A 21,078-nucleotide genomic window follows, 5' to 3' on the forward strand; every position below is an offset into this window, starting at 1 on the left:
ATCCATTCTTATTTCAGAAAGATAGTATTGGAATCTTTAGGGATAAAAGATGCTCTAAATATCTTTCCCTACTTAAAGTTCACAAAGCAGATTCCAAGTAAGTAATTTTCAAGATTCTCGTTATGGACCAATGCACGTATCAGTGGATGACACTTCAAGGACCACCCCCACTCTCGGGAAGAGTTCATTCAAGGCACTGTGTTGCAGTCAACTGTCCTTCCCTCCATTAAATCCAAATAGTCTTTTAGGGGCAGAGTTGAAATTTTAAAATACCTTAAAAAGAGTTCGAAAGGCAGAATTGAAATTATAAAATATTTTAAAAGGGTTTATTTCCACTTTTGGAGAGAAAGAAAACTCTCCTCTTTTTTTTTCTCTCTAATTCTTTTCTCTTTTCTCCTCACTTAACAATCCAAACAAGAGAAATGTAGAGAAACCCATTTATTTTCTCTTCCCTTCTCTTCTCTTCTCTCCATTTCTCTCAATCTAAACACAGCCTAATCCACATATTCATTGCTCTTTAAGTTGTTTGTTCTCACTTATAGCAAAGTGAAAAAAAAACAAACTAAAAAATAAGAAGGATTAAACATCATCAATTAAGGATAAAGTCGTCAAGGGAAGAATTTTACATCCTCACATGTTGTACCTAAATTCATAAAAGATTCTAAAAACATTTGTTCCACAACCTGGAATAAGGGTCAACATGGTGTGGCAATCAGGAAGAATCTGATAGATTTGTCGGAGTGGTGGATGACCTTAATGCTGTAATGAGCGTAATTATGTAATTATGACGGAGAAGAAAGGCGTGTAAGATGTTATGGCAGACAACTAGTTATGGTGACTAAATTATATAGTTTTCCAAAGAGGGATCAGGCAAGGTGATCCTTTTTCATTGTGTTTCATTATTATCACGAATTTGAAGCCTTCTAATGCTATATTAAGTCAATTAATGTTGGCATGATGATGACACATTTAGCATACGCCACCCCACAATTAGACCTTCAAACTGTGATGAGTAGAATTGCCCATGGCCTGAATTTTAATTTTATGATGCAAGGTCAAGCAGAGCCGATTAAAAAATTATCAGAAGTCAAGCCCCAGCCAGGCCCATTAACAATCCTAGTAATAAGCTTATTATTATATTTCTCATTCTTGATCAAGTGTTTGCAAGTGAGTGCCTTAAGCAAGAACTAAGAAGAGATCGAATTTGAATTCTAGACAACGTGTTTGCCTTCCTGATAGAAAGATGTGGTTCAGACTTTGAAGGCATCCTCTATTACATAATTTGTGAAGTAAAGAAGTACTAATTTTCTAAACAATGATGGGAGAGAAAACGGTCAGTCCAGGGTTAACCCAGAACTGTACACTGTATACTAAAGCCCATTTAATTTTATACCCAGATCCAAATTCAGCCCAAAACACCAAACTTTCAGAATCCCATACCCTAGTCCAGTTCAAGATTATTTCTTGACTCATTCGTTTTCAACATGGAACTAGTTTTGTGCTAATATTGTTGGTCAAAAGCAAGCCTTCCCTTTCTTTTTTTCTCTTCAAGACCTATTGAGCTGGTTCTACGTCTTTTTCACAAAAGCAAGAATTGAACCAGTTCTAGAACCGAAAATCATATACAATCCATAAAAAGGAGGCCAAAAAGTTTGTTGTGTATGTGAATACCTTATAGATGTCCACATAATAATTTAATCAAACACCTTATGTGTCACATCTTGGAAGACCTTATTTGATAATGACAATGAAATATAAAATTCAGCTATTAGTAACAAATGCAAAAAGATAAATAATCACAAAAAAAAAAGAGTAAGAACATAATACTCACAACACAAGATTTTACGTGGTTCACCCAAATGTTACGTTCAATTATCAACGTTGAAACTCAATTTCACTATTTAGAAAACAAGACAAATCGATATAAGGAAGCACTTATCACTTAGCTTCTCCTTCTTCTAGATCTCAATCTTTCCTAACCTCTCAACCTCTCCTTTCGTAAATTTTCTTTCTTTCTCTATTCTTTCCACTAGAAAAGACTTGGACTTGCAACAACAACAAAAAAGAAAAAAAAAACCCTCATTTTACAAGAACCACAAAAGTGTGTCACTTACATAAATTAGTAATTCAAACCCAAATTATCTTGGACCGACCCAAAAACACATTTGGACCGAACCCAATATGTTTTGAGTCATACTTAAACAATCTCCACCCTGGCAAAAGAATTCTTAGACCCTTAGAAATGTTGAAATCTTAATGTGTTTATAACACTTCCACCCTCATGAGAAACATCTCATCTCTATATACCTCAAGTGGGAAGATACCCTCCAATCTCAACAAACAATGAGATTAAGCAAGTTCAAGCAATGGTCGAACTTGTCTCTTGTAACTGGCTTAGCGAGAAAATCCAAAACATTCTCATCTGTATGAACATTTTCAACATTGATTTCTCCTGAGTTGACCCAATCTCGAATCCGATGGAATCTAACATCAACGTATTTCGTTCCAATATGGAACACTTGATTCTTGATAAGACAAATTGCACTTTGGCTGTCACATTTGAGCTTTTCAATCTCAACTTGTTTACTAACCAGCTCAATCATATAACCTCCTTGGAGTCTTCCACTATAAGCCTATACTCCGCTTCGGTAGTGGATGATGCACTTGTAGTTTGTAGCATTGATCTCCAAGAAATCGAATCTCTACCCAAAGTGAAGACATAACCCATAGTAGACTTCCACTTGTCAAGATCTTAGACATAATCGGAATCCACATAAACAATCACATTAGCACCCCCATGTTGTCTTGCAAACATTATTCGCAAGTTTCTTGTGCTTTTCAAATAATGAAGACACACTTGAATGCTTTCCATACTCTTTACCTGGATTTGTTATGTATTTTGAAACCACACTAATTACTTGAGAAAAACCAGATCTTGTGCATACCATAGCATACATGAGACACCTAACGGTACTTGCATATGGTACTTTCATCATTTCTACTTTGGAAATCCATACATCTTTGCACAAACTTGAGATTTTCATCCATTGAGAGTAGATCTTCACAAGATTTCAACACAAGGCACGCACCTAAAAAGCCAGGTTCAGCCAGCCAGGTTACCTTCACAATAATTATTTGTCATTTCAAGATACTTTGCGACACAACGAAGTGCTGCCACATTGTGGACTGTAATCTCAAAGTTGACACTAATAGAATTTTGCAGCCTTCTCAAAGATCTCAGGCCCTACTATGATTTCCAAGAGATCGATTTGTGTCAAATCTGCTTCTTTTGATTCTATTCTCTTCTTACTTATGTAACCACTCTACGCCACAAGCAGGAACCGCATGCATTAATTCCATAATATCATGAACAACAACAAGACCAAGAGTTGGGACTGAAACATACATATTTACAGTAGTCACAATTGCAACTAATAATCTAATTTTTGTAATCTTAATTTCAAACCACATAACACTTTATAATTTCTCTACAAAGGGAAGGAATTCTGACCCTGTGAAGAGAGCAATTGGCCTCTCCAACTTCGACAACAACTTTGGATGGGAGACTAATGTTACTAAAAAGAGATGTTCAAACTTCATCATGGGGAGTTTACCTCTCTTTTCTACCCCCAATTTTGAGCAACTCCATAAAAATCCACATCCCAGGTAACACCCAATTCCGACTGTGAGACCATTCGACAAAAAGTTAAAAGGCATAATATAATTTAGAAAGTTAACACAATAATTTACAAACCAAAAATGAAGATACAGCTTCGATGATGATGACCCTTGATCTTTACCAAAGGTGTAGTCACTCTTGATAAAAATATCTGAAATATAATGGAAACAACTAATCATTAAAGAAAATAGTATGTGACAATGCAGTGGGATGGGGTTGTTATTTAGGTGTCCATATCAAAAAAATTTTAAAAAATCATTTTCATTCTTCATATAGACAAGCAGACATACATGACCTTTTACGTCAAGTGTTCGAAACCCCATGAAGCTATCAATTTCTTGGGGCCACCCTCCAGGGTCATGTTGACCCTTGACCAACTTATCGCACGTAGGATTTCTGAGAGGGCGGCGTGTGACCGTGGGAGTCCATCCGAAGGGTGGGGACAACCACGATATCAAAAAAAAAAATATGAGCAAAATAGCTATTCATGTTCATAACTGTTAATATACATAAAAGATTATTGGCATATACACCCTAGAAAAATGAGTAAAAGGTGATTTTGTTGGTTTATCTTTCAAAACATGTTAATGAATGTGAAACACTCCTGGAAAATCTAGTCATAATCACACACCAACATAATAGTGATTCCTTGATAAGCTTCCACATGAATAAGGAAAGTTCAATAGTAAAAACAGGTAAGTTTCTTAAGAGAAGTCACTTTCCACACAAATTACTGTCAAAATCATGTCAAACAATTCATCCCCTGAATTGTACAAGAAAATTTTAATACATTTATGAGATTAATCTCATAAATTGATGCCCTGAACACAAAAAACTAATTTACAATTCTAAATGAAGATTGAACCAATGATGTGGACATCTATGTATCAAAAGAAAACAACTTACAAGTGTGCATACATAATTCAGATGAATGGTTACTTGTAGAACTTTTTGTAATGTGTAGATAGTGCAAGCATGTATGACTGAAGAGGATGCATGTTATCCTGGCCAGCTTGCATTGGAGCTAAAGGGAACAATACCTACAAATTTTATTTCTTTGTTGTTCACTTAAAAGAATCCCCATGATGCTTCCAGACAAGACTACTCAAATTGAAATAAGGACCGAACTCTTTACTCCCTTATACACTAATAACCACTACAACCACAGTAAATCACCAGCTAAGTTTACCGATGAAAAACAAATAAAACAACAATAGAAGGGCAAAGGAACTCACTAACAATCCAATCTTCATGATTTTATTCCCACCCATTTCTTTTCCCTGAATATCCAAAAAGGAATTCTGCTTTTCATGTGCCAACCAATCAAAACACCAATCATTGCTTTCCTTCCTAAAGTAAAGTCCCCTCCACGTCCTTGTACAAATCCTGCTTACAGCACACTCCTCTTCATTCACATTCTCCATGTTTACACAACCCTTCTTCTTACCTCCCAATTTTCTATAACCAGAAACACTCTTCCTCTTTGGCCTAATGATTCCATTTTCACCACCAAACATCTTCCCCTCTATGGTTGTCTCCTCCTCAGCTCCAACACCTTCACAACTTGGTATTATACTCTCCTCGTTAATTCGACTACGTCTCCTACAACGAACATAGACCTTTAGTTCAGATGAGCAATGCTGCTCAAAAGAGGCTTTGCCAGGCACAACCATAGCTAAGCAACACCAATTATTGTCACTTCCCCTTCTTGTGCATCTCAATTCTAAAGAAATACCTAATGGGGATGTAACCTTTGTGCTTTCACCTTCACCATTGAGAGTCCTGCTTACAGCACACTAGTCATTCTCCTGACAAAAACAGCCACAATTTAGACAAATAGCTTCATAATTTAACCAATTCCACTTCGGGGGGTAAAAAAAAAAAAAAGAGAGTTAAATTTAGAATAATCAGGTTAGTATAATTTCACACAGTTTACTTGGCATGTAATATTTGTGTTAAGTTCCAACCCCCTGCATCTTTCACAACCCGATAGCATCATTTAAGACCTTGGTTGGATACTTCATCATCTTATGGTCAAAGGCCCTTGAAGAAGGTGGGACTAATACCACTCTTGATGTAATGGGAAGTATATCACATTCATCCACAACCAAAGGTTTACGATGCTGTATAGTTGGGGTTACCCACGATATCCAAAAAAAAAAAAAAAAGGTGCCAAGTAGTTAAATAAAGAGCAAACAGACGCGGGTCCAAATAAAACCACATGAAATTAACTTATGTTGGTCGTTAAATGAGGGAGAGAGGTGAGAAAATGTGACTGAATTTCACTTTTGGACAGTCGGCTATTTTCAGTTTATTTAACACAGCTTAACATAAACATTTGTTAACAAGGCAAATCCAAACACTGAATTGACCGATTTCAGTTTATTTCACCTATGGACCCATTTCCCAAATAGAATTGAACTCTTTTCTTTTTATTGGTGAAGCTTGCTTCTCAAATGGATGGAAATGCATAAGTGCATGATCCAATACCAGTTGGGATACTCATTCAATCCCTATCTTCTTACCCTCCGTTTTCCTATTGAAGTCAACTGTTAGGAAAATTACAGTTATATCACATACTAACAGTGGCTTTTATTTTCTAGTAGAAATACAAACTTATATTCATTTGTTTCTATAGACCATGTTCTGGATGGTAAACTAAAAGTATAAAAACCATACTTGCATAGAAGACAATAATAATAATAGAAACTGAAAAGAGTCAAATTGAGATGGTTTCAGAATATGCAACAAAGATCGTGACATCGTCAATTAGAAGGACAATTTGCCAAAATTATATATTACTGCAATGACTCCCTATAATTTTCCTTGAGAAACCAATTTCTTAAATTTTTACATTTGTCTTAGATAACTACAATCTGTAAATTTGTAATCTAGGATTTCTCAAAGGAGACAAGACAGATTTACATACCTTAGCATCTCCACTCTCCATTGGTATAAGACGTTTGCCTCTGCCAAAGTAGTGTAGCAATCTTGTCAATTCACATTTAAGATAGTTTGGAAGAAGAAAAATATTCAATGGTATCGCAATGCTAGGTACAGAAAAAGCCATCGTATTAATTTATAATTCAAAATTTTAATTATTCCCTAAATTTTAAGTATTCTCAATATTTACATCATTCCACAATAATCCCACCATTTCTATAAGAAATTGTCTTAATTTCAATACTAATGATACCTCAAGAATCATCTATCACCACAACCCAAAATGATTAAGTGAAAACTCACACAACTCCAACACCTTCAAGTTTAACAAAAATTCCTGCCTCTCCATCTCAAAATGCTATTTACAAATGAACTTTTTTGGTCTAAGGTTGGTTATCCAGTCATCCGACACCAAACAAAGGAACAAGAGAAACAAGAACAATAAGTCCAGACCATATTTTCTTGTATCATTAAATAAAAATATGTTGTCTAAGTTGCAAGCTACTATGGTTCATAGAGACATGTAAAACTCAGAAAAATTCAAAACTAAATTACAGGGCAATCAATCTCTATCCTCATTTATTGGGTCACTGACGATTGATTGCCAAGTTCTAATGATTACCAATTGGGAATCGGTGATCATTAGAACCACAAAGGACCCACTGCAGCCAGATAAAGCAAACACTCATTTTCTCCCTAATTTGGTGGAACTGGAAAAGAGAAGCCATATTCTTTTTTGCTAATATTCCAAGTATATTCTTAACCCCTCTCACTATAATCAGAGTTCTCCCTACTACTTAAGTATCTTTTGTGCCAAATCTTCCTTAGTCCTGAAGTCAAAAGTTCAGTATATATGTCATCTCACTAGTTAATGCCCGTGCCTACAGCATGGGTCATTCAGAGTTCTCCCTACAGTTTCAGGCACATAATTAAACAACATTTTTCGCATTTACATAATTACTTGAAATAAAAAATCATAAAATTATTCACTCCAAGGTAAAACTATGAGTGTGTAGTTTTGCAAGATCAGGGGGAGCTTTCCAATAAAACTATTATTGCTCGAGTGCAATGATTGTAGTGCATGCAAATGACCTATTGTTGAATGATAAATCTTCAATCACCAACATCTATAATTAATCCAACAATGAAAGAGTCGGAACTCATATCCAAATATTAGAATCTGGAGAATTCAGCAAAATTAACCTTGGATAAACACCTTTTAAATAATTGATAGAAAGATCCAAGTCTTTTAGCTCTAAAAGATGTCCTAGGCTTTCTAGAAAGATCTAATATTATTATACCAAGCATTCATACTGTCAATACATATCAGTGTAAAATTCTCATGGGAAAACTCATTAAGTGCAAAAGAGTGAAACACAAAACAACATGACAATGTAACACCTACCATGGCCAAAAAAAAAAAAAAGTAAATTCAATAATCCATGGAAATACTTAATATTAGAAACTTACCAAAAAAGTGATTTTCAAAAGTTCAGGAGGGAACCTAGGGCGTAATTGGGATCGAGCAATATATATGGCTAATGAGTACTTATGCCTTTTAAATGTAAGTATTGATTCTTGAGGGGTCCTTGCAACCCTTAGATAGGGTGCAGCTTCAGTTTTTGATAATATAATAGAAAATGTGTGACAAACCCCACAACTGCTTCCTCATACTTTGAAGCATAGGCAAAGCCCCACAACTGCACAACACAGGGAATGGGACATTGCTACATGAACTTATGTTTCAATGTCACAAAGTTTTAAAGTGCTCAACCTCCTTAACTTCAAAGTCTTGTGTGTATGCAAGGCAAGGATTTCCAAATGTTTCCAAAACTGAACTTGACCCATTCAATCATTAAAATGGAGAATAGCAATGATTCTATGGAGCACAAAGTAAAATACTGATTTGCACCTGCATACTTTACAAAGGTAATAAAACATTCAAAACAAAGGGCTGAATATTGGGGAAATAGGTAAATAGGTGGGCAGGTTTAGCACGTGGGTGAGTTGGGGTCAAATGATGAGAATGGACTTTGTTCTAAATAATGATTAAATGGGCTGGAGATTGGCATACAGTATTAGGTGGCTGTGTTGTCTTTATTAGGGTTTATAATTTTAAACCCTAATATCAAGAGAGCTTGATAATGACTACAACCAGTAGAAATGGATAGACTTCTTACTAGAAGAAGACCAAAATAAAGCCAATGATGGTGATTGATTTAAAACTCTCGATGAATGACGCTAAGGGTAAATAAACTATTGATGAAAGAAGGGTGTGGATCTGACCTGTGATCTTGATGAGCAAATCCCTAACTCCTTCAAATTCAATATCTTAACAGTTGATAAAATTAACAAGGGCATCAAGTTTTTGTGTTGAAGAATGGACAGTGTGACTGTAACAATAATTCAGATCGATGAACTATGTGGTTTATCTCCAATAGGTTGGGACAGTCGCTGGTTGGGTTGTACTGGCAAGCTATAGTTCACAGTGTTAGTTGTGGGAACAAGGGAAGATGGGGGCGGTGATTGGTGGTTAGATGCTGGTGAGTTGTGATGATGTTTAAAATTGTTGATTCAATGGAGTCGTGTTGACAAATATATTCAGATTTCAAGTTTGCGTAGTGATTGCAGAGGCAGTTTTGCATTCCTGAAGGATTCGGGGAACATCACTCCGATACCAATTGATACAATCCTAGATCTTATCGTCACGATTAAAACACAATTAAAGGATATAGTATGAATAAGATGAGAGATTCATCCAACTAAAAGCAGATTCGACCTCAACCAAGTCGAGATGGTCAATATCCTTAAACCAAAAGGATATTTTTATTAATTTTCTCTCATTGACTTTCAAATCAGAATAGATTGCGTATTTTATAGATTTAAAAAAAAAAAAATCTATATATATATAGATTCTCGTTCAATGGCTAATTTTTTGGCAAAACAATTTTCAAAACATGAGTTAGAAGTTTTGGAATGGGCTGATTTTTGGTGAGGAAATCATCCTCACAAAAAATCAGCCCATTCCAAAACTTCTAACCCATGTTTACAAGTTGAAAAATCGTGGACCATCCATTTTTTGTAAATTATTCTTGATGGGATTAAAAGTTTTGGAATGGACTGATTTTTGGTGATGATGATCTCCTCACCATAAAGATCATCATCACCAAAAAGCAGCTCATTCCAAAACTTCCAACTCATGTTTTGAAAAATGTTTTGCCAAAAAGTTAGCCATTGAACGCTACTCATATATATATATATATATATGGGACGGTTCAGCAGTCCTAAAGTTTGGTGCCAAACATTTTTCAAAATATGGGTTAGAAGCTTTGGAATGAGCTGATTTTTTATGATGATGATCTCTATGATGAGGAGATCATCATCACCAAAAATCAGCCTATTCCAAAACTTCTAACCCCATCAAAAGTGATTTATAAAAATTGGACGGTCCACGATTCTTCAACTTGTAAACTAGGGTTAGAAGTTTCAAAATGAGCTGATTTTTTGTGAGGATGATCTCTTCACCATAGAGATCATCCTCACAAAAACTTCTAACCCCATCAAAAGTGATTTACAAAAATTGGACGGTCCACGATTCTTCAACTTGTAAACTAGGGTTAGAAGTTTCGAAATGAGCTAATTTTTTGTGAGGATAATCTCTTCACCATAGAGATCATCCTCACAAAAAATCAGCTTATTCCAAAACTTCTGACCCCATCAAAAGTGATTTACAAAAAATGTTTGGCACCGAACTTGGCAAACTTTAGGGCTACCGAACCGCTCCCATATATATATATGGATTAGGATCCGTATACACATAAAGCTACTCATAAAGCTACAACGTGTTTTGTCTTATATGAGTAAAAATGTTTGGAATGGGCTGATTTTTTGTGAGGATGATCTTTACGGTGAGGAGATCATCTTTGCCAAAAATCAGCCCATTATGAAACTTCTAACCCCATGTTTACAAGTTAAAAAATTTAGACTGTCCAATTTTGTAAATCATTTTTGATGAGGTTAGAAGTTTTGAAATGGAATGATTTTTTGCAAGGATGATTCCCACACCACAGAGATCATCCTCACAAAAAATCAGCCCATTCCAAACCTTTTTAACCATATAAGACAAAAACGTTGTCGTTTTATGAGTAGCTTTATGTGTCTACGGAACTTGACCCTATATATATATATCAACATTTGTTAGATTTCCTTTTGAAGGTAGTATGACTCTTTTAAATTGAAACAAATAAAGGAAAACACAATGATAAGACCCACTTGTAGGGGACAAACATCTCATCCATTTATTGTAACTCTATTTTAGCTTTCCTCATATTCTCTTTAATCTTATTATCTTTACTCTCTCTCTCCCACCATATCTTTTTCTTTTTTCAATAACACCTCTCTAATTTGATTATTTTTTCCTTTTATATATTTTCTTGACTTTAAAGAATTTTTTAATACATCTCCAATTTTATATTTTTCATTTTTTACCCCTTTAACCCCCAAAGAGGATCTTTGCCTTGGCAGCAACGGCTTCAACTTCTCATTTTCATGCGCTTCGCACTGCTGCAGTAGAATCCTTAGTTGCTTGAATAGCTCCTCCTGATTTCTCCTCCTTTTAGTGCAATCGATCGTAAGCTTGATTTCTATCATCACAAAATCTATCACTCTCCTTCTATTTTAGCTCCTGATGCCACTTATTGCATATCTCTTCCTTCTGTCGAAGTCCTTCCTCTTTTTCCCAAATCTCTGTCTAAGACCAAGTCGGCCTATTCATCCTTGAGATGAACTTATTAGGTCTCAAGGGCTACTGTTGTGCTTGTGTCATGCGAACTCTAATATATATAATAAAACACAATTGTAAGCCCATAGTTGTTACAAATTTTTTTTTTAAGGGGGTAAACGTCCCATCAAATATAATTTTATAAGATGAATCTTCCATCAAAATATAATCTTGTGAGACCCACTTTATTTCCTCTACTTTCACCCTTCCAACTTTTCTATATTTTATTTTTACTTTTTTAATCTATTTAATTATTTTTCATCTTTAACCTCATTTTGTTTTAAGTCCTCCAACTTTATTTTTTTCACTTTTACACCTTTAATACAAAAGAGAATGTCAATGCCATAAACATGGGCAAACTCTAATTTATATAACAAAACATAATTGTAAGGCCCATTTTTTGGGGGAAACAAACTTTCATTCAGTAAGATAAACATACCACCCAATTATAAATTTTGAGGGACCCATTTAATTATCTTTCCTCTTCTCCCCTTCCAACTTTAATTTATCATCCAAAATCATAAATTATCCTTCATAATAAAAACAAAATTTTCCTCATATTTCCCCTCCAAAGCATGATGGTCACTCCAACTAATTCATGTGCATTACTTAATTATAATCTTACTTAAATATAGACTACACATTACAAATGTTAATTGTGTAGTCCATGGTATTCAATAAAACAATATTTTTCTATGGTGGTATGAGATTACTTAATTTCAAATTTAGGTAAGTAGTGATCCTCTTGTGTATTTGAGTATGGTGGATGCCCACATTTATGAGATACTATAATTAGGACCCCCCGAATCAACAATTTTTTGTCTCATAATCCATGAACAACCCCCCCCCCCCCCAAAAAAAAAAAATAATAATAATAATAATAATAAAAAATAATAATAATAAAAATAAATTGATCAATCGAGTTTAATGGAATCTCAAAAAACAAGATAATAATAATAATGGTCTTTTATCATAGATCAATGTTAAATAATTTAAAGATCATCATCTTCAACTTCTAGTCAAAAGATCCTTATTTTTCTCCAAAATAATGTCACCTCCAAGCTCTTTAACCTTCATGATAAATTTCTTTTGATCTATTCAACCTTAGTTTCAGTCCATCGTAGTTTTTTATATTTATCCAAAAATCTTATCTTTCTCCAAGGCTTAAATATTGAAGTAGATAGAATCTTAAGATTGGTGATGAAAAATAAAGGGTTTTTCGCTACAAATTGAGGATGGGTATCTAGGTCCTTTTCCATTATTCTCAACAGAAGATATTGTTCATGGGGGGTACAACGTCAACTTAAAAATAAAAGGATATCTCAAAGGGAAACACTCACAAAAATAAAAGGATATCTAAAACACTCAAAAGAAAAAGAAGAAGAAGAAAAAAAGGGAAAGGAAAAAAACATGTTAAGACTCACAAATATTCTTCAAAACGTATGGGTGTTATAAATATGTTATTTATTTTTAATTAAGGGATAAAAAAAAATGATGAATTTTTTATTTTTTAAATGGTTAAGAAAAACCTACTTTATAGAGTAGTAAAAAAAATTCCACTTATGAAACAAATGGTGACAAAATGTTTTATAGAAATTTCAAGTGTTTTCTACTAAGGAAGATCATGAGGTAACTACTGAAGTCTTCTATGAAGGATAAGGTGGAGTTGAAAACAATTGATTGGGGATGAGATTCAATAAATAATTTGCCACAGTGGTTGAAGAGCTTTAAAATAGACTGTTTGGAAGAAGTATACAAGATTTTCGTTAAAGTTATTTTCATTGGTCCTTAGAGAAGATCGAGGTCTAGAGGGCATGCCGTTAGTTGTTTGAAAACATTAACCAAGCCGTGAAGGGCATTTCATTAGTTTAAAATTTTACCGACTTAGAGAAGAGAGGCATAGGCAATTAAAACCTATTGCTTGAAATAAGAGATGTGGGCAACTAAAATTATAACTACAAAGATAAAATAAAAGGGTTGGGATCCGTTGACTCATAAGAATGACTCATGAAAAAAAGAACACATGATCCTAACCCTTTAAACACAAAATCCAATGGTTGAGATTTGTGAGTATCTTGATAACATAAATCTCGGATTTACTTATCTCCAAGATAAATCTCAACCATTGGATTTTTCATTAAAAGGGTGGGATCATGTGTTTTTTCACAAGTCATTTTTAGGACTCAAGGGATCCTAACCCAAAATAAAAATGGGCTTAAACCCATAGCTTGGTTGGTTTGACACTTTGCAAAGCAACCTTGAGGTTGTGGGTTCAAGTCCAGCTTTCCCATAAAAAAAAGATAAAATAAAAATTAAAAGTATATATATTAAAATTTTGATGAACAAGAAATGAAAAATATATGTTCTATTCGCTTTTAAGATGATAGCTAATAATAGATTTTCTTGTAGGATTTTCTCAATTTTCTTTTGAAAAAATTAAGACATAGATATTGGATCATGTATTATTTAGTGTGGGGCATGAAATGGGTTAAACCTGGGTCATATCTAAGTATGTCCATATTCAAATTCGATTTGTTTTGTATTGATTTGGATTTGGATCCAAATCCAGACTTGGATCCAGATCCGTCTCGAGTTTAGAACCCTCCTCCCTTCCTTTTTTTACTTATTTGAAAGTTTATAATAATATTTTATTTACCATTATTCAACCCTTTTTTTTATTTGAATCTACCCCCAAAGATCCAAACCGACTAAATTCAGTTTTTTGGATCACTTTGGCATGTAAGATTTAATTTTATTCAATAGTACATTATAACTAAATATTTTTTTTTATCCATAACTAAATGTTGTGCAGACATAAAAGTAGGAAAACATTAGCCCCAACCCACAATCAAGGTTCTCCATCAATCACAATTGACATACTTGGGATTCATAAGGTGTATTTGATTAGGCGTGAAAAATAGGATGGAAAACTCTTTTTCATGTGTTTTATTAAATTTTTCAATGAAAAATAAATTTTCACTTTCATTCAAAAATCTAAGAAAGGTTGGATTTTATTTTTCCTACCTAGACCATAGAAAAGTAAAATTCATCCCCAAATTTAAGGTATAATCTTTCTAATTTTTCCCTTCTACTTTCCAACCATCACCATCACCACAATCATCGCCACGTCCACCGTCGTTGATTACCATCGCCATCATCTCCATCATTGTTTCCAATGTTGATCGCCCACCTCTCCTTCCCACTCCCTCTATCTCTCTTCTTTTTCTTCTTCTTTATCACCACCTCCTTCTCCTCCTCCTCCTCTCTCATTCTCTCCTTTATTTATTTATTATTATTCTCCTTTCTTTTTTACCCTTCTGTATTTTCTAAATGCAAGCAAATAATAGACTTTGATTTTTCCACCATACTTGTGGAGGGATATATTCTCTAAACTTTAGGATAATGACATGTGTCACCCAAGGTTTGAAGGATTGTCTGAAAGTAAGGTATTGATCCAGTGATTGGTACCACTCAAGTGCATGATCGAGGGGATGGACTAGGATCATAGTTGAAAAAATAGAATTTCGTAAGTAGAAAGCCCACAAATCCTTGGATTCATGGGATTTTAATGCCATCGTTTAATAAGGATTCTAATTGAGGAATTTTGCATGTCCCTTATACCAAAATAAAAGGGAATAAGAAAGGAAAACGTGCAAAATAGAAATCTCTCTATAAATAGAAGAAGACCCCCACATTCAAAGATACATAATTTTCTTGCATTGATATTATGTTAAAATTTCTATGGAACTAACTTGGCATCGAAGGCTATGTGGAACAGAGAAAAGAGATAATTTCGAAGAGATTCACACCATTCGATCCAAAGAGTGAAGATTTCGAGGTGACCACAATGATCACATCTACAATACCCATTTTTCACCAGCAGCCAAAGGGGAAGTCTGCGTTTTCCCTCCTAACTTAACCGTGGTGAGCCTCAACCCAGATTAAAAAGTCCATCAAAGTTATCAAATTCAACCGTAGAAATATGAAGCCTATCATAAGATTCTAATGCCCCTTTCAACATCAATGTTTAAATTTTGTTTAAATATCTTCTACGTCGGACCACCTTGGGGTTCATTGGTCAAATGAATCTTGTCCAATTTTTGGAGTAATTACGTCACTAAAAATTGGACATATTATGACCCTTGGATTTATTGTCAGGATATCGGATAGGTTAACACGTCGTTGAAAACAACCAACCATTTATTCCAACCCAATCCCGAGGCGAAAAGAAAAAAAGGTCATCACGTGTCAAAATTTCGTTCGCTAAAAATTACCTACCCAACTCTTGAAATCCATATATTCCTGTAAAATTGACATCAGATCGAAGCTCTCTCTGCAACAACCCCCCCAAATCATGGATCTCTTCTCTCGCTTCGTTCTCCTCCTTCTCTCCGCCTCACTGTTCTTTGCTGCAACCGCTTCTACTGTATCATCCGATGATTCGGACGATCTTTTGATCCGTCAAGTCGTATCACACGATGACGATCTTCTCTTAAACGCCGAACACCACTTCACCAACTTCGTTAAGAAGTTCGGCAAAACATACGCCGATTCGGAAGAACATGCTCACCGATTTTCGGTGTTCAAGTCTAACTTGCGCCGCGCTAAACTGCACCAGAAGCTTGATCCGTCCGCCGTCCATGGTATCACGCAGTTTTCCGATCTTACACCAAAGGAGTTCCGAAGGACTCAGCTTGGTTTGAGGCCTTTGAAATTACCTGCTGATGCTCAGAAGGCTGCGATTCTTCCGACAAACGATCTTCCGTCCGATTTTGATTGGAGAGATCACGGAGCCGTTACTGAAGTTAAGGATCAGGTGCTAACGCCGTTTAATAAAAATATATATTTTTAGATTAATTTTATTTTTATGCTTTGACTTTTGACTTTGATTTGGGGTTAGGGTTCTTGCGGGTCGTGTTGGTCTTTCAGCACTACTGGAGCATTAGAGGGAGCGAATTTTCTTGCGACAGGGAATCTTATTAGCCTTAGTGAGCAACAACTTGTGGACTGTGATCATGAGGTTTGCGTTCTTTATTTCTTTGATTTTTGTTTGAGGAGCATATTTCGTTGACTCGTTATAATTTTTAATTTTTAATTTTTATGATTTATGTGCTAGTTTTGGTTTATCTCTATCTATTCAGTTGGTGGGTTGACTTGATGGCTGTATTTTGCTTTATTTCAAGACTTACAGAAATTGTAATCTTCTTGATGATGGTGGTTGAAAGATTTGGTAGACTCGATCTTCACCCTCAACTCATAGTTGCCCTTTTATCTATGGTTTTGAAAATCGTTCGAGACCAAGTTGACTCCCGAACGAGACATTCAATATGAATCAACCTTTACATGGACTGGCATAGATCTTGTCCGGGTCTATTGGGCTATTGTATTTTTATTTTATTTTTTTAGGATAAAAATAACTAATTTTAATCATTTAAATATGGGGAATGTTAATGTCAAGACCTCATAGGACATTCCACCACTTTTTTTTTTTCCAATAATACACCTCATTTTATCTTTTTAGTAAACTTTTTAGTAAAAAAGACAAGTGTGTTTTAGTATTTTACATAATAAATACATTTATTATGTCTTTAATAAATGTATAAAGTATTTACTTAAAAAAAATATTTAAATCAAATGACTAAAATGTCCTTAGTATTTATTATGTAAAAGACCAACATACCCTTGTCTTTTTCACTAAAAGACAAAATGGGGAGAGTAATTGTTTAAAAGTGAATTTGGTGGACAGTGCTAAGGTCCCCATGAGGTGTTGGACGTTAACATTCCCCTTTGAATATTTATTATCTTAATAAAATGTGATAAGATGACTAAGCATCTTCTAATCCATCTTACTTTATAAAAATTTTATAATTATTTCAATACAAATATAGGTCAAGAAAGAATTATAAACCAAGTTAGAGAGAGTTCTTACATGGAATAATACTATGTAACAATCTTGTATGACGTAAGATTAAACCTCTTTACAAGGTAGGACCCGGGGAAATATATTATATCAAGGATTAGAGGAAAACTTGTTCTTGTGGAAATGATAACCCATGTTATATATTAGTTCATTGGGTTGTGGAGATCTATAGATTAATTCATTTTCCATCCAATTCAATTTACCTACTTGATTTAGAGATTCAAAACATGAGTTAAGACAAGCATGATTATCGACATTTTGTAGTACTATGGTTTGGAATTGGGGAGATTCAATAATCTTATATTTTGAGAAAAAAAAATGATCCATGTGTAACATGTGTTGAATATTGAAACATCTCTTTTATAGATCGCCTTACAATTTAGCATATTAACATGCATTATTTTTCTATTCATTGAATTTTCTTTCAATGAAAAGAAGCGGAGCTCTTGAGTTCGACTCCCCCCTTTTGGGGCCACCTCAGGAATTTCTCCCAGAAATTACCTGGTGCGTGTGTCAGGAGGGGACTGCACGTGTCTTGGGGATTATTTGGGTGCTCTATGAAGCCCGGATACCTCAGTGCCCCCCCTCCCCCCCCCCAAAAAAAAAAGAAAAGAAAAAACATTCAAGATGATATAGGCTAATAACTCTCTGAAAGAAACGGAAGGATCATGTGCTAAAGCTCAATCAAGGTGCCAGCTTGCTAAGTTGGTAAAGTCAGTGGGTGACCAAGTATGCCCATGAACTGTTAGAAATTAAGATCTCTACCTTTTCCTACTACTATGTTCATTATTCGTAAGCTCTCTAAAATAGCGACATCTTATAAAGATCATACATATGATGGGTGTAGTTAGTTCTCTTTAGTATTATCTACCCTTATGAACCAAACTTTCCATGTCAATTTTGTTTGTCAGCATGTCCACTTTCCAATTGTGTAACATTTTCCTGTAGACAATTTCTTTTGAGATGCATTTTAGTGTACCCTAAAATGATGAGGTAAATGTTAAATGGAGTTTCTATTAGCTTACTATGAGAAGAAGAATCATGTTCCATTCCTTTAAGTGTAAGGTAAATTATCTTGTAATTGTCAATCATTCCTCATTGACTTGAATTTTGCTTCAGTTCCAGCCCTTTGTCAAGCTGTTCTCATTATCTTCTCTTTTGACTTAAATCATTTTTTCTTCTCTTTGGCAGTGTGATCCAGCAGAAGCAGGTGCATGCGATGCTGGGTGTAATGGTGGGCTGATGAATAGCGCCTTTGAATATGCACTCAAAGCTGGTGGACTTCAGCGAGAAGAAGATTACCCATACACTGGGACTGATCGTGGTGCGTGCAAATTTGACAAGACTAAAATTGCTGCATCAGTGTCAAACTTTAGCGTCGTCTCCCTCGATGAAGAACAAATTGCTGCCAATCTTGTGAAACATGGTCCTCTTGCTGGTGAGTGCCTGTTAAAGAAACCCATAGTGGAATTTAATTTAATTTTTTATTTGTATTAACTTTTTCTAATATTTGGATTGTGGGTTTAGTGATCTCAATTCATCGATGGCTGAAAACAGGTGATAAAGGACTATAGACTATAATAATAATTTCCATTTGCTTTCCATGGATGCAGTGGGTATCAATGCAGTTTTCATGCAGACATACATTGGGGGAGTTTCATGCCCATACATATGCTCAAAGCGACTGCTGGATCATGGGGTGCTGTTGGTGGGGTACGGCTCTGCAGGTTTTGCACCCATCCGTCTGAAAGACAAGCCATACTGGATTATAAAGAATTCTTGGGGGGAAAGTTGGGGAGAGAATGGATACTACAAGATCTGCAGGGGTAACAATATTTGTGGGGTTGACTCCATGGTCTCAACTGTGACTGCGGCTGCTATTCACACCCACGCCCAGTAAGTTCTGAAGTTATCATTTGAAGATTTATAGATGCATATGTAGGAAGTATTATATGATGATTGCAGCTCCATTGTCTTAGCCTAGCTATCAAGAATTAAGTGTGTACATCAACAAGAACTATTTGTGCTTTCGGTCTGTATAGGAGATGAATTATGGTTGCATTGTATATATTGTATGTGGACTTGTTTGCTTTCAACCTCTATTACTATTCAGTAATAATTCTATCAGATGAAACAGAAAAGTTCTGGTTTAAGTTATATTAAGTTGTGATCCCTTGGATGGTGAAAATGGTATCTGCAACTTACAAGTGCATCAGCCTGGACCAGTCATTTGTCACCGCTGGGATAGAGCTGTACTTGGAGCACTGTGAAATGGCAAAATAATAAGTTGGGAAAAAGCCACTGTAATTTTACATCAGAGCCGAGCACTGTGCACTAGGTTGGTTCCCATTCTTATCTTAACCCAACAAGGCCTCTTGTATGTGGGTTAGTCCCAAATCAGGCACGGTTAATTGGAGAGTTGGTTTTTCTGATTTTTTTTAAGGAATCTGTAGGAGGTGCAAATATTGAAAATCAAGCATTTGATGCAAGCAAATTTTTGTTCTTACTAGACTTGCAGTCGCTGGGTGTTTTGAGCAGCTTGATATTGCTTTAAGTCTATGCACCCATTATTGCAATCTATTATTTTGACAACCTAAACACTCTTAAGGAGGTGTTTGGATTGGGAGAAATGGAGAAAAGAGAAGAAAAGGGAAGAGAAAATAAATGAATCTCTCCATTTCTCTTGTTTGGATTGTTAAGTGGGGAGAGAAGAGAAAATAATTGGAGAGGAGGAAAAAAAAAAGGTGAATTTTCTCTCTCCAAAAGTGGAGAGAAATCCTTTTAAAATATTTTATAATTCCAACTATCTCTCTCTCTCTCTCTTTCTCTCGATCTTTTTTTAAGGTATTTTAAAATTTCAAAATTGTCTTAAGTTCTCTCTTTATCAATCCAAACATGGAGAAAAATTGAATTTCTATTCCCTTCTCTTAATGAGTTTCTCTTCTCTCCACTTCTCTCAGTCTAAACATATGAAGACACTTCTCTCAATCCAAACATACGAAGAATGCTTAAAGAAGGGTTAATTAAAAGTTCTATTGATATTTCAACAATTAACTTCCTTGAATCTGCTAGTAAAAAAAAAGGGTGAAATACATTTCTTTCACCCCCTATAGTTTGTAATAATTTCAAATTAATAAGATTATTTAAATATATAAAAAAATCTAAAACATTAGTTCACTGATTTAACCTCTTAATGTTTATTGATTTAGGGACTGTTCTTTACAGAAGTCAATTCCAGCTCAAGAAGTTGGCTTCTGGTAGAAGTAGAAGTCAAGAGCCTGAAAAGTCATATTTAACAAGCTTGTTCGTTACAGAAGCTAGAAAAGCCTATTTGTTTTACAGTTTTTTATTTTTGGATTCTGGTAAAATGATCAGAATACCCTTAATGCTGATAATGCATCTAGAATGCACAAAAAAAGACTAGAATACAATATATATATATATAAAATAAATTTATATTAAAAATTATCAAAATAATTATTTTCAATTTAAAAAAATGTATAAATTTTATGAATTTATCAAAATTTCGACAACATCTCCTCTTAAAAATGGGCATATGAAATTTTCTTGATAAATAAAATACCTGCATAATACACAATCTAATATCCACATAATAGACATATTTAAACTAAGGTTGCATTCAAACCCATAGAACATATAAAATATGATAAAACTGCAAATACCCAAAAGTGTTCATGCACTATGAGATTACCATGGACTAATGAGACAATACTGGAAATTTGCATATGATTATGA

General features: G+C 34.7%; 2 protein-coding genes across 5 annotated transcripts; one reads left to right on the forward strand and one right to left on the reverse strand.

The window, feature by feature from the left end:
* Positions 1-418: 418 nt before the first annotated feature.
* Positions 419-9,454, reverse strand: LOC147407419 (uncharacterized). 4 transcript variants are annotated; one of them, XR_015176794.1, is made up of 5 exons: positions 8,909-9,454; positions 6,609-6,648; positions 5,415-5,487; positions 3,970-5,281; positions 420-3,830 (listed from the first exon to the last, which is right to left on the reverse strand). XR_015176794.1 is itself a non-coding variant. In XM_086435985.1 (4 exons), exons 2-4 carry the CDS (start codon positions 6,614-6,616, stop codon positions 3,747-3,749), a joined length of 639 nt encoding a protein of 212 aa, XP_086292111.1. In that variant the 5' UTR covers positions 6,617-6,648; positions 8,909-9,454; the 3' UTR covers positions 419-3,746. The 4 variants fall into 4 exon arrangements, 2 of the variants coding, with proteins under 2 accessions (XP_086292111.1, XP_086292112.1); XM_086435985.1 differs by having other exon boundaries at positions 419-3,830; positions 4,915-5,461; XM_086435986.1 differs by having other exon boundaries at positions 419-3,830; positions 4,915-5,461; positions 8,093-9,454.
* A 6,254-nt stretch (positions 9,455-15,708) lies between these two features.
* LOC147407420 (putative cysteine protease RD19B) lies at positions 15,709-19,479 on the forward strand. The gene is made up of 4 exons (XM_086435983.1): positions 15,709-16,218; positions 16,303-16,422; positions 18,514-18,760; positions 18,936-19,479. Exons 1-4 carry the CDS (start codon positions 15,757-15,759, stop codon positions 19,220-19,222), a joined length of 1,116 nt encoding a protein of 371 aa, XP_086292109.1. The 5' UTR covers positions 15,709-15,756; the 3' UTR covers positions 19,223-19,479.
* The last annotated feature ends 1,599 nt before the right edge of the window (positions 19,480-21,078 follow it).

Source organism: Akebia trifoliata, chromosome 3 (genome assembly GCF_017979445.1).
Source record: "Akebia trifoliata isolate Shusen 1 chromosome 3, ASM1797944v1, whole genome shotgun sequence".
NCBI classification, from domain to species: Eukaryota; Viridiplantae; Streptophyta; class Magnoliopsida; order Ranunculales; family Lardizabalaceae; genus Akebia; species Akebia trifoliata.

What these genes read in the sequence shown, in the direction of transcription:
- LOC147407419 (XM_086435985.1), bottom strand. An exon ending in TCATGAAGATTGGATTGTTA is followed by an intron (nt 3,831 to 4,914) that starts GTGAGTTCCTTT and finishes ATTATATTTCAG; the next exon opens with ATATTTTTATCAAGAGTGAC.
- LOC147407420 (XM_086435983.1), top strand. Translation starts at nt 15,757, where the DNA reads ATGGATCTCTTCTCTCGCTTCGTTCTCCTCCTTCTCTCCGCCTCACTG. An exon ending in TTACTGAAGTTAAGGATCAG is followed by an intron (nt 16,219 to 16,302) that starts GTGCTAACGCCG and finishes ATTTGGGGTTAG; the next exon opens with GGTTCTTGCGGGTCGTGTTG. An exon ending in TTGTGGACTGTGATCATGAG is followed by an intron (nt 16,423 to 18,513) that starts GTTTGCGTTCTT and finishes TCTCTTTGGCAG; the next exon opens with TGTGATCCAGCAGAAGCAGG.